Source organism: Symphalangus syndactylus, chromosome X (assembly GCF_028878055.3).
Source record: "Symphalangus syndactylus isolate Jambi chromosome X, NHGRI_mSymSyn1-v2.1_pri, whole genome shotgun sequence".
NCBI lineage: Eukaryota > Metazoa > Chordata > Mammalia > Primates > Hylobatidae > Symphalangus > Symphalangus syndactylus.
In genome coordinates this window covers 58,800,001-58,814,188 of record NC_072447.2, presented here as the reverse complement: position 1 = coordinate 58,814,188, position 14,188 = coordinate 58,800,001, and the positions used below count along the sequence as shown (strand labels likewise).

General features: G+C 35.4%; 1 protein-coding gene across 23 annotated transcripts in view; it reads right to left on the bottom strand.

The window, feature by feature from the left end:
* Window positions 1-14,188, bottom strand: part of KDM6A (lysine demethylase 6A) — a 239,873-nt gene that overhangs the window by 28,041 nt on the left and 197,644 nt on the right. For 18 of the 23 annotated variants that reach the window (XR_008654905.2, XM_055269081.2, XM_055269068.2 and 15 more), the window contains 6 exons: window positions 7,043-7,172; window positions 5,355-5,460; window positions 4,506-4,711; window positions 1,232-1,296; window positions 1,083-1,157; window positions 259-407 (listed from right to left, as the gene is read on the bottom strand). Coding sequence is in view for 22 of the 23 variants with exons in the window: in XM_055269081.2 (XP_055125056.1) it covers window positions 259-407; window positions 1,083-1,157; window positions 1,232-1,296; window positions 4,506-4,711; window positions 5,355-5,460; window positions 7,043-7,172 (731 nt within the window). In the remaining variant the exon portion in view is untranslated. Of the gene's footprint in view, window positions 1-258; window positions 408-1,082; window positions 1,158-1,231; window positions 1,297-2,805; window positions 4,279-4,505; window positions 4,712-5,354; window positions 5,461-7,042; window positions 7,173-14,188 lie in introns of those variants that run through there. The other 5 variants (XM_063635255.1, XM_063635256.1, XM_055269084.2 and 2 more) reach the window with 1 other exon arrangement.

Below are 14,188 nucleotides of genomic sequence, written 5' to 3'. Positions count from 1 at the left end.
ACTTATTTCCCAGTGGTGCTCCAATGACCCCTTTCCAGATTAAATTGTTATAATGTTTCTGGGCTATTACACTAAAAAAAGATAATGAAAAGGGGAAAAATCTTAATCTGAGCTCAGTTAAAAAGTCTAATATTATAACAGGAACAACTCTTTCAGTTTTATTCATTATAAATGACAAGATTCTGGCTGTCTTTGCATGTTTCATATTTTGATTTTGTTTTCCATTTTAACAAGATAATGTTAGTTCATACAAATTACCTGGTGTTCTGCTCCCTGGAACTTTCATGTATAGTTGAACTGTGTTCATGCCCAATATGGTATGACCAACATGGCTTAGAAGATTTCCTGCTGATACGACACGCACAAAAGCAGGAAGTTTAGTCAGCTCATGTAGCTGCAACTTCCACCTGCAATAAAATAACACATCAAAAGTGAAACTCTGCTACAAATATCTGTGGAAGCTTACCATTTCTTCAAAACCCTTGTGTTCCAATCAGAAAAAAACAATTAAGTCTATAAATATTTTACTTTTCCATAAGAAAATGCTTAAATTTTTAAAGTTTTTCCAAAGAAAACTTCCCAAGAAAAATAGGCATAAAAATTATTTACCAATAAAAGAAAAAAAACTGACTATTTTAATAGTTGTACAATTATATTTTATAAATACATTTCATGTAACTATTTCATATAATTAAAAATATAATTTGTGATTATGTAATTAGCATATAGTCAGAGTCTTGATGAAAAACTGTAGAAAAGTTTTAAGTAAAAAAAAAAATTTGGCAGGGTGCAGTGGCTCACAACTGTAACCCCAACACTTTGGAAGGCTGAGGTGGGAGGATCCCTTGAGCCCAGGAGTTCAAGACAAGCCTGGGCAACAAAGTGAGACCCCATCTGTATTTTTGAAAAAAAATTTTTAAATTTTAATTGTAAAATGTCACAAAAAAAGTTTAGCTCAAATTCATGTCAACTTAAAAAAAATGACAATAAATGAAACAGAAGAGGAAATTGTAGAGAATTCCCAATCTAGCACAGGATAACTCTTTCCATCAGTTCACAGAAATATTACTACAAGGACTTACTTTTTGTCATCAGATAGGTCAATATTGGTCCCAAACTTTATGGTTTTAAAGGGTCCTTTTCTCCTCCTCCCAGAACTTAAAAAAGAGACACAGTATTAGAAACATGCCTTTTAAAAAGAAATACTAAGTGGACATTAAAAATGACTTACTTATCTGATGATGTAGATTCACTATCTGAGTGGTCTTTATGATGACTTCTTTTTTCATTTTCTTCCTATAGATTAAGCAAAAAGCAGTCTAGCTTAGTGTTCTATAACTGGCAATCCTTTCCACCATACAACTGAAAACAAGTTCATATCTAGATTGAATAGTATTATTTGTGTTTTGAAACTAAGTTTCATGTTTTTAATTTTTTGAGACAAGGTTTGACTCCTGTTGACCAGGCTGGAGTGCAGTGGTGCAATCCCGGCACACTGCAACCTCCGCCTCCTGGGCGCAAACGATTCTCCTGCTTCAGCCTCCTCAGTAGCTGGGACTATAGGTGCGCATGACCACGCCCAGCTGATTTTTGTATTTTTGGTAGAGATGGGGTTTTGCCATGTTGCCCAGGCTAGTCTCCTGTGCTCAAGCTGTCTACCGGCCTCAGCCTCCCAAAGTGCTGGGATTACAGGCGTGAACCACCATGCCTGGCCTTGAAACTAAGTTTCTATAGGCCTCTTACATATGAAAATCTCTTCAAACACCACATTAAATAAATAAATACCCAAGAAAGCCAGGCACAGTGGCTCACGCCTGTAATCCCAGCACTTTGGGAGGCCGAGGCGGGGGGATCACGAGGTCAGCAGATCGAGACCATCCTGGCTGACACAGTGAAACCCTGTCTCTACTAAAAATACAAAAAAATTAGCCGGGCGTGGTGGCAGGCGCCTGTGGTCCCAGCTTCTCGGGAGGCTGAGGCAGGAGAATGGCGTGAATCCGGGAGGTGGAGGTTGCAGTGAGCTGAGATCACGCCACTGCACTCCAGCCTGGGTGACAGAGCGAGACTCTGTCTAAAAAAAATAAAAAATAAAAAATAAATAAATACCCAAGAAAAGTCGAATCTCACCAGCATGGTATCCAACTTCCTCCACTAGCCACAGAGTTATACTACAGATTCTCATACCTGCCCCATTTTCAAGAGGAGAGAAAACTTGAGGAAAGCTGAAAGGCCTAGGGCATCCCAATCTTGATTATAAATGATGTAAGCTAGCAGAGGTGTATGTATGTGTACATAGCTATATATGTGTAATAGTGGAAGGTAAGATACTTTTTATTCTTGATTATGAACAAAGGAAAAGTTCTTCCAGGGGATATTTATTCCACAATGAATTATACACAAATGACAAAATGTTTACAACATTGCTGGATACATATAGGTATTTTTCAACGCAAATATTACTTTTATTTACAACTCTTGAGTCACAGACATATCGGTTAACACTGTTTTATGATTTCTGAGTTAGCAATACTTCTGACCTTTGGCTTCCATTCCTTTAAATGTGTAGTGTCTGAACATCTGTCAAACTTTTCACATGTAATGGTCCATGTCTTAAAGCATACTAAAAAACCCATGCTGGCCGGGCACAGTGGCTCATGCCTATAATCCCAGCACTTTGGGAAGCTGAGATGGGCAGATCACCTGAGGTTGGGAGTTCCAGACCACCCTGACCAACATGGAGAAACCCCGTCTCTACTACAAATACAAAATTAGCTGGGTGTGGTGGCACATGCCTGTAATCCCAGCTACTCGGGAGGCTGAGGCAGAATTGCTTGAACCTGGGAGGCAGAGGTTGCAGTGAGCCGAGATCACGCCGTTGCACTCCAGCCTGGGCAACAAGAGCGAAACTCCGTCTCAAAAAAACAACAAAACCCCATGCTTTCTTTGGTTATGGAACCCTCCCCATTTAAATAGACTGCCTCTTACTATCTTTGCTTTTCAACTCCTCCTCCAAATTTTCCTTTGATGATCTTTGACTCCTTCTTACTATTCTATTCTGACTATAATATTGCCAGGTACTTGAAGTATCTTGAAAGTCTGAACTACAGATTTACATGGACAACGAATTCACTGCAACTCAGTAAAGTCAAAGGATAGTTTTTATTAGATGAATTTCTTTGTAGTATATAGGGAGCGGCAGGGGGAAAGGAAGACAAATATACAATTTACAGGTAGAAATGCTATCTTGATTGAAAATATGAGTTGGCAGAATTTTAAACAAAGACAACAAGCAAATCTAATGAATCACAAATTAAAGACTTTCAGCCACATACTGTCAGTGGTAGGACATTTGAAGAACAAACAACTTGGTGCAGACAAGTATTTGAGTAATACGTTTAATAAACTCATTTGTTTGGATGTATTATGTTCACTTTGTAGGAGAATTCACAAAGTTCTCATTATAGTGCTAGAGGATTTTTGTAATGCTTCGGTGCTGAAAGGGCTATATGGGTCTTTGAATAATAATAATAATCCTCTGATTATTTTTACATTTTTGTTTTTTAATTTCCTCCTTCAGATTTCTCTTATAGCCTAAGATTGGTAAGAAGAACACTAATGTTTCCTGCAGGAGTTGTCTATGAGATAGCACTAAAGAAAAAAATGAGAAGACCAAACGGGATTTTACAAGCATAAAATAAACTTGAGACTTAGTTTATCCTCTAAATCAGTGGTTCTCAACCAGGAGTGAATGTGCCCTTCAGGGGGTATTTGACATGTCTGGAGATATTTTTGAGAAGCCAGAGATGCTAATAAATACTCTGCAAGGTGCAGGACAGTCCCCCCACAACAAAGAATTATCCAGTCCAAAATGTCAATAGTACTGAAGTTAAGAAACCCTGCTCTAAAAAAAAGTATCCCACAAATGAAGGAGACATTTCACTAGAAGTAATTCTATTTCCCCATGATGTTATTTACTTCATGAATCCATCAGTTTGTTTAGATTTTACTAAAAGCAAACTGAGGGTGGGTGCGGTGGCTCACGCCTGTAATCCCAGCACTTTGGGAGGCCGAGGTAGGCGGATCACTTGAGGTCAGGAGTTTGAGACCAGCCTGGCCAACATGGTGAAACCCAGTTTCTACTAAAAATGCAAAAAAGTTAGCTGGGTGTGGTGGCACGTGCCTGTAATCCCAGCTACTCAGGAGTCTGAGGCAGGAGAATCGCTTGAACCTGGGAGGCAGAGGGTGCAGTGAGCCAAGATCATGCCACTGCACTCTAGCCTAGGCGACAAAGGGAGACTCCGTCTCAAAATACACACATACGTACGTACATACATACATACATACATACATATATATATACATACAAGAAAACTGGAGAGCACTTACAAAGTATTTTATGTAACATAAAATGATGAGATGCATATAAAAGTAATGTGTCCTTTCAAAACTCCAAAGTAAAATCATCTTTAAAATCCTAAAATAATCTTTAGGATACAAATACTTACTCTCAATGATTCCTGGAATGAGGAGGCCTGGTACTGTGCATATTTAGCAATTGTAGTATGAGATCTATTACTTTCACAATGCCAGATTTTCTTTGTTCCAGTGGGATCCCAGTTTTCATCTGCTGGCTGCTGCAACTGTGTCCTCACTTCTACCATATGTTCATTGTTAGCTTCCACCAAAGTTTTAGTAGAGAAAAGTCCCAGGTCTTCATGAATACATAAATGTAGTTAAAAAACGAAAATTATATTTGGAATAATATTTTAAGTGCTTTTTTTTTTTTAAAGGAAGAAGGTAAAGCATTTTATGGCACTGTATCCAGTTCCCATAAAAAACTAGGGCCTCTGCACAACCTGAGCTATGTGCCAAGTTTGCAGAACCATACGCTGAAGCCCTGAATCTAACTGCTATGTCATCCCATCCGAGAAAGAATTAAATGTGAAAGGACTGAAATTTCACTTATTTATTTAATTTCTGCAGATGCCAGGAAATACTTATGGGGCTATAGTATTTATTAGTAGCATCAAATTTCACATACATTTTATAATCAAATTTTTTCTATTAACCTAAATCACAATTATGTAAACGGACCAAAATAATAGCTAAATTTAAAAACCTCCACCAAATTGCCAGTAACCAGTATCACCAACAATATATTCACATCATGGATTAAAGAAGTGATACACACACACTCTCTCATTCTTAGTACTAAAAAAAAATTAAAATAAAAATACAAAAAAGAAAAGAAAAAAGAAAAAAGAAAAAAAAGCAAAGTTTCTGCCAGTGCTTGAAAAGTTAAAAGATAGCAAAAGAAATAGACAAACTTTTTCCTTTTTTTATTTAAGGCTTACCTAACTTAAGAGCTCCAGCAAGGCCACGTATTACTGTAACAGGGTTGTTCGGATTTGTACAAAATTGATGTAATGGAGGAAAGAAAGCATCACGTTTATTTTCCAACTGTAAAATTAAAATATGTGGTTAGATCTCAGGAAAACAGAGCTTTTATTTAAATATTATGCTCCAAATTAATATTCATTATTTTTCACAATTTAAATAAAGCATTTTATGGGGTGATATTTCTCTTTGACAGTATCTTATCACTGTGACTTTTGATTCTAGTTTTAATCAGATAGTAACCACATACATTTCTCCTGTCCATTTTATCATGACAAAAATATGTAGGAGAAATGAAACTGAAATTAAACTTCAAAATCAAAGTGTTTTAAATATTACTCAGTCTTAAAATGAAAAGACAATCTTGACACATGCTGCAACATGGATGAATCTTGAGGACATTACGTTAAGTGAAATAAGCCAGTCACAAAAAGACAAATATTGTATGATTCCACTTACATGAGGTATCTAGAATAGTCAAATTTATAGAAACAGAAGGTAGAATGGTAGTTGCCAGGGGCTGGGAGGAGGGAGAAATGGGTAGTTGTTCAGTGTGTAGTTTCAGTTTGTCAAGATGAGAAAGTTCTGGAGATTGGCTGGACACCAATGTGAATATGCTTAACAGTACTGAACTGCACACTCAGAAATGGATAAGATGGTAAATTTTATGCTATGTGTTTTTAAAAAATCACAATAAAAGAGAGGGAAAGAAAAAAAATCATGCCTAAACAAATATTATCAAAGAAAGCAGACTGAAGAGGACCCATAAAAGATAAAAAACTTAATTTTGCATTTTTTTTTTTCTCCTCAGAGCTCACTTTACAAGTTTTTTTTACATGTCTATCCCAGTGCTTCCCTTACATAGTAAGGGATAAACAACAACTGGTTGGAGGAAGAATTAATATGATAATATCTGGCCTCTAGAGGGCAAGGGGGTTAAATCTGTAAAACAAACTCTAGTACCATTTTATACATGCAAGACCATTATACATATACTACCCTAACTTTATACTTACAAAATTTTAATTTGGGATAGAAGCAGGAAAATGAAAGGAAATAGGGTAGGAAGATCTATTTGGAAGAAACAGAAATAGGAATTGCTTTGATTGAACTCTTAATGACTTCCTATATCAGATTCCTATATTTCTATAAAGTAAAACTAGTATCTAGTTTTAAATGTTTTAAATTACCTATTAAGTTTTTAGTGACATATATCTACTATCACACTTATGTTCTCAAACACTTATTTTGAAGATAGCATCTTTTTTGGGGGGTAGATGTATAAAACAGAATGAATGTTAAGGTCCACATAACTAAGTAGAATGCAGATTTAAAACCCAGTTTACTAAAAAAAGTTACATTTTTGGTAGCTTAACACTGCTCAAAATTAGGGCAATAAAAAAATATTTCTCATGATTCTAATATCATCACAGTTAATAGCTGAGAAGGCTTTTAAAAATGCTATTAAGGCTTTTGCTATTACAAAACCTTTTTGAATATATCTTCCCCCTCGCCCCCAAAATATTTAATCTGCTGCCAATAATTGTAATGTTTCCTAAAGGGCATCCACGTAAATTTAAAGATTTTATGAAAGACAGGTAGTTGCAAACACTGTTTTATTTCTAGTCAGTCAATTCAGACTCACGTAAATACTAGGTGTAGGTGGATTCAACTTGTCCTTTGGCAAGGGAGGGTACGGTGAAGATGGTGGTCTTGGAGGTGGACATTTATCCAACAAAATGCTACTGTTAGATAAGCCATTTTTACCTAGATTCCTATAAAAAAAAAAAAAAGAACGGATAATCAGTTGTACATTTATTTGGAAAACAGAAAAAAAAAGATTCCTGAATTAAGTCCTAATTAAATTACTAGGCATTTGCACAAGTCCATGAGATGTGGGATGTGGATCCATCAGGAAAAACACTAAGAACGATTATTAATTTCAGCAAAGACTTGATTCCTATATATCCTCCACTGAAGGAAAATAAAAGACATCACAACATATAAATTATTGATGATATTCCTTATTTTGCTTGTCATTTTCCAATTTATTTTCACCTAAACAACAAACAAACATGAGCTTACAATTTCCTCTCTACCATCACATTCTTTTCCATCAATGTTAAAATATTAACTTGACCAAAAAAGTTCTAGGTAATAGTAAAAAACAGAATGTCTCTTTTCCTATGTCTCATCTTAGCAATTATAATCAGAATATCTTTGTAACAACTCTCAAACCTGAGATTTTTTCCTTTTTCTCAAATCAGAAAAAAATTTCCTGTGCAACTCCTTGACTAATAAAATTCAGCAAGATGCCAATCTACTAACTTGTACAGTAAATTATGCTACTTCTTTTTAAACAATGCATATAACTGCTATCCACCCTCTGACACTGTATATAATTATTACTTACTGGTATTTAGGTTGATGAAGGTATCACTCTGTTAAAATTATAAATTCTTAAGATAGGGTAGAATTACTCCCTAACAATAATTCTTTTAGTACAAGCAAGAAAGATATTTCCAACATTTCTACCAAACTTAGGAAACCAACAAGAAATAATTTAGAGCTTTCAAACCACTCCAGTTTAACTAACTTACCACACCGAATTATTACAAGTTCAAAAGCAATCAATGCCTTAAAATATTAAGTACTCTTAATATATTAAATTTCAAGTAATAATTTGAAATTTTCAATTATTCTGGGAAGTCAAAAACTCTAACTTTACTTAAGAAGGAATTAGCTATTTTCATCACAAAGAATAAAACAGGTTGAAACAAAATTTTCCTTATCTTGCTACACTGAACAAAATGTTACAAATGAGCCTGTTTTGGTTGATACTAATGAAAACTAGGGCTTAAACTTTCACTGCCATAGACTTTTAAGATGTTATACTAAATAGTATCATGGGTGTTACGTTCTTAATTTTTTCAACTACAACTCCAAGTAAAAACAAAAAAGTTCATGGCAGGTCTCAAAGGAATGATTTACGTTTAAAATAATTGACTTTTAAATAAAAATATATGAAAATATTATTAAACTGAAATTTTACATTCAGCTAACAAGTAAGGTTAAAGGTTGAATAAATTTTCTGTCCAAAACTAGTTTTCAATCTCTTTCCACAAAGCACATGTGCCTTGTACATTTAAAGACAGATATACACTTAAGCTTTTAGATTTGGGTATAAAATTGGTAGCAATTTATAAACTCCATCAAATTTTTGCTTTTAACATGTAGAAAATTTTTGGTGAGACTGGGAAAGAAACAATTCAAGTATTATCATTAAACCAGTGCAAGATAAAACAGTTACAATATCTACATAAATAACAGTTTTCATGCTGAATTGTGTATCTGCCACTCTATCGAATATAAGCAAAATATGACACACAATACAGAAACTCTGCCTTTTAGGAAAGGAGATGGATATACTACTGTAGAGTAAATGGTTACTATTTTGAAGAAACTGAAATATATGAACCATGTATTAAAACTGTGCTATAAAAGAGCATCTCAAACTAATTAAATGTGGCACCAAAATTTAAGCTTCTACAACATACTGGACATTGAGAGATGAGACTAGAAAACAAGGTTTGACAGATTAGTAGAATTCTGTCCCTGTCATTTATACAGTTCTGTAACAATTAAAAAAGAGACAAACGAGAAAGTAAAACAATGGAAAATGTTGTTGCCAATATTTTAAAATAGAAAACAAAAAGGTGGGGCACGACTAAGGGAGCTGATAACAATTCAATCACTTGAATGTTGCAATTACAATTTTAGACATGAAAGAAGCAGAAGTATTATAACGGCCTTTTAACGTATACCACTGACCACTGCAACATTAAGATAAACTAAACAAGAATCAGATTAAAAAATAACCAGTACTTTAACTACATATATGGAAATAAAGGGATATACAATAGTGCATACAAGTCATACCTAGCAGTTTCTTATTGTGTTTGAAATGCTGACTACCTGCCTATTAAAGGTCAATTTTCAAACACATAGGAATTTCCCTGAAGGAACTGATGGTATCTATAGTGCTCTGCATAGCAAATATAAGCTATTTCCACTTAAAATATATTCACCAATGCAAAGGGCAGGGCTGTGGATAACAGGAATAGACTTTATCTTCTATGTAAATATCCAACACTGTTTAGAACATCTCAAGCCAAATAATAACACTTTCATATAAAAATCCAAAGTGGAGAAAGGAGTTGAAGAAAAAAGCAGATTTTGGACCAAAACAGCATGGTACTGGTACCAAAAGAGAGATCTAGACCAATGGAACAGAACAGAGGCCTCAGAAATAACACCACACATCTACAACCATCTGATCTTTGACAAACCTGACAAAAACAAGAAATGGGGAAACGATTCCCTATTTAATAAATGGTGCTGGGAAAACTGGCTAGTCATATGTAGAAAGCTGAAACTGGATCCCTTCCTTACACCTTATACAAAAATTAATTCAAGATGGATTAAAGACTTAAACGTTAGACCTAAAACCATAAAAACCCTAGAAGAAAACCTAGGCGATACCATTCAGGACATAGGCATGGGCAAGGACTTCATGACTAAAACACCAAAAGCAATGGCAACAAAAGCCAAAATTGACAAATGGGATCTAATTAAACTAAAGAGCTTCTGCACAGCAAAAGAAACTACCATCAGAGTGAACAGACAACCTACAGAATGGGAGAAAATTTTTGCAATCTACCCATCTGACAAAGGGCTAATATCCAGAATCTACAAAGAACTCAAACAAATTTACAAGAAAAAAACAACCCCATCCAAAAGTGGGCAAAGGATATAAACAGACACTTTTCAAAAGAAGACATTTATGCAGCTAAAAGACACGCGAAAAAATGCTCATCATCACAGGTCATCAGAGAAATGCAAATCAAAACTACAATGAGATAACCATCTCACACCAGTTAGAATGGCGATCATTAAAAAGTAGGAAACAACAGATGCTGGAGAGGATGTGGAGAAATAGGAACACTTTTACACTGTTGGTGGGACTGTAAACTAGCTCAACCATTGTGGAAGACGGTACGGAGATTCCTCAAGGATCAAGAGCTAGAAATACCATTTGACCCAGTGATCCCATTACTGGGTATATACCCAAAGGATTATAAATCATGCTACTATAAAGACACATGCACACGAATGTTTATTGCAGCACTATTCACAATAGCAAAGACTTGGAACCAACCCAATGTCCATCAATGATGGACTGGATTAAGAAAATGTGGCCCATATACACCATGGAATACTATGCAGCCATAAAAAAGGATGAGTTCATGTCCTTTGCAGGGACATGGATGAAGCTGGAAACCATCATTCTGAGCAAATTATCACAAGGACGGAAAGCCAAATACTGCATGTTCTCACTCATAGCTAGGAACTGAACAATGAGAACACGTGGACACAGGGTGGGGAACATCACACACCGGGGCCTGTTGTGGGGTGGAGAGTGGGGGGAGGGATAGCATTGGGAGAAATATCTAATGTAAATGACAGGTTGATGGGTGCAGCTGGCCAGCATGGCACATGTATACCTATGTAACGAGCCTGCACATTGTGCACATGTACCCTAGAACTTAAAGTATATATATATACAACACACATATATATATATAAAGCAGGTTTTGGAATGGATTTAGAGATTATCCCATCTTAAATCCTTTTCTCTCATTTTTGAAATCTCTCTGAGAAAAGTCAGAGTAGGGGGATATTAATTGTTACCCAATTATTTAAAATATTGGCTTAAACTTACTTTCAAGTTTACCCACATCGTTTGGTAGGCAGAGAAATGGTGAAAATGTGGTCTGTGATAAACCCATCTACACTTTAGTTATCCTTTGTTAGGTAGCTCCTAGACCAGATATGTCAAGTCTCTTGTACCTGTGTTACTTTCCCCTTGAGTTCTGGACTCTTGCCCAGCACAGGCCACCATCAAGAGAACACAGAAACGGCAAACAACATGACACCTATCATTTGCATTCTTACCTTTTTCTCTATGCCTCAAAAGATTTTTATCTCCAACTTATCAGAGCACTTTTTTGTCTCTTCAGTAATTGAGTCCTGGATTTACTGGAATAACCTAAGTAACCCCAGGGATCTACAGTGTTTTGATGAATCTAGCTGTTTACAAGATTTTATATATATATATATACACACACACATATATACGTATATATATATGTGTGTATATATATATATAAAATTAAGTCTCCATAATAAGGCAAAATTGCCTATTCAAGTTGAAAGCTGAAAATAAAACTATAAAAATGTACTTAAATACCCTGAAATAAATGTTCATATATGCCTGGAAAATGAAATGGAAGATTATAATCTTTAATATATTAAGAAACACAATCAACACCTATAGCATAACGCTTTACTAATACAAACTTATGAAAACTGCTACTATACACAGTTTGTAACTTGGGGAACAGAACATAGCTCTATGGAACTCTTTCTGACAATATTCCTCCTTAGGTCCCATGCAGTTCATGATGTTAGTTTTGGACCTCTAAATCTTCCCCATTTTCTAGCAACTGTCCTGAGTCTACAGAGAGAGGATGAGAGAGAAAGCCCCTGATCTAGCAGTTAGAGCAGCAGTACCTAGGAAATAGGACAGAGGCCCTAGCAGATGAGTGAGGAGCAGGTAGAAGACAGTCAAACTGGCAGTGAATCAAGGCACTGTCTAAGGACAGCCAAGTGTAGCATTAAATCTGAACACTCCCTATTTTCTGTAAGCCCAGAGTTGAAGTGAATGATAGCGTAACTTCAAAAAAAAAAAAACTAATATAAAAACCTATAATATAAAAATTTCTAAAGAAACAAATTTTAGGAACTCAAGAACCTCACTATATGCTTTAGAATAATTTCATTTAGAGATCATCCAATGTCCTTTTAAGTTACTGACCTTAAAAAATCTTGTAAGACAGTTAAGATTAATTACAGTAATCACCATATTGTAGGTCACTAAGGAAAATGCTGCCAACAATGTGGACCCAATAAAGAAAAAAATAAAATATAAAAAAAGGATGTAATTTCTGCCCTAGTCTATGTCAGAATAACAGCTAAATAGTTAAAATTTGACAGGAAATAATGAAATAGAAACTAATAGAAAATAAAACAAAGACCAGCCGGGCACAGTGGCTCACGCCCGTAATTCCAGCACTTTGGGAGGCAGAGGCGGGTGGAACACTTGAGGTCGGGAGTTCGAGACCAGCCTGACCAACATGGAGAAACCCTGTCTCTACTAAAAAATACAAAATTAGCCAGGCGTGGTGCTGCATGCCTGTAATCCCACCCAGCTACTTGGGAGGCTTGAGGCAGGAGAATCGCTTGAACCCGGGAGGCAGAGCGTGCGGTAAGTTAAAATCACACCATTGCACTCCAGCCTGGGCAACAAGAGCAAAGCTCTGTCTTAAAAAAAAAAAAGAAAAAAGAAAACACAGACCAAAAGGTATTTTAAACACTCACTCTTTAAAGAAAAATAACTATAGTGTAATTTACAGTAAAGTTCTAGTGTCACAATTAAAGTGATAAATTTAAATTAATTAATTGAAATTTCTTCCCCATACTCCATTGCTCCTACCCCACATCCCTCCCAAGCAGCAAACTTATATATAAATAAAATTTAATTTCACCTCAATCATTTGTCAGTGACAAATATTTAACAGTAGACCCAGGATACCTTCTAATAATATAATTTGAACAACAGAAAAGATAATCACACTTTTACATAACAATAAATAAGACATGTAAGTACTAGCAACTGCAGGAAGAGGTTTATATGGCCATAAATAAGAATTGTTTTGAACTTTAAAATGTAAAAGCTATATTAAATGGTCAATGTAGCCAAACTACAACTAATGTTTATATTTTCTATTTATAGAATGGTTATTTTCTATATATCATGACAATCTACAACCAAAAATCTTTTCAAAATCTACTATATGTCTGCTCAAACTTAAAATTTAATGTATCAGAAAATATTACAGAATTATTTCTTGTTTGTTCAAGTTATGTTAACTAAATTTCATTCAAGATTTAGTCACTTATAGAGAACAATTACAAGTAAATGAGAAAAATTATATATGTGTCATATACAATGAAAAGGGCAGTAAGAATCTATATGTCCTCCAAATATCAGAGAAAGATGATGCTGCCTGATCCTTTGATTCTTCTTTTGTGGGACAGAGGAGGTTCATTTCTTTGTAAATTTCTGAGGCCCTGCCCTTCCTAGACTAGCAGAATATGTCTGGCTCCTTCCAGAATGGCTGACAGTCTGTCATGTCTCTCCACTGCCCATTGCCCCTGACCTCTTCCTTCCTCTTCTGCCTGCTTTATAACCTCTTCTAGATTCAAATAAAACAGTCCAGTTTTTTCAATTGTAAGCAAAGACTAGCCTTGATAATTGATGGGGTCCATTCCTAGTCTAACATTTAATAGGCTCTGATCAAAATAATAAAAAAAAACCAACAGGGTTTTCCAGCCTTGCTGTATTTGGCCAAATATGATTTAACCCATTCTCTTGTTTAAATCCCCAGAGCGAAGTCAATCACACTGAAGCTGACAACCTAGTAACCGGTAGAGGGCAGTAACAGCACAATCAGACACACCCACTCAAAATAAGCAATTTACAGGAATACTTCTCACATCTGATTTGACTACAACATCTAAGCATAACAAAGCTTCTGTCAAACTCTTAGATGAATGACTACACCATCTTTTGCTTACTTCCCATATCTTAAAAGGTCCAAATTTCAGC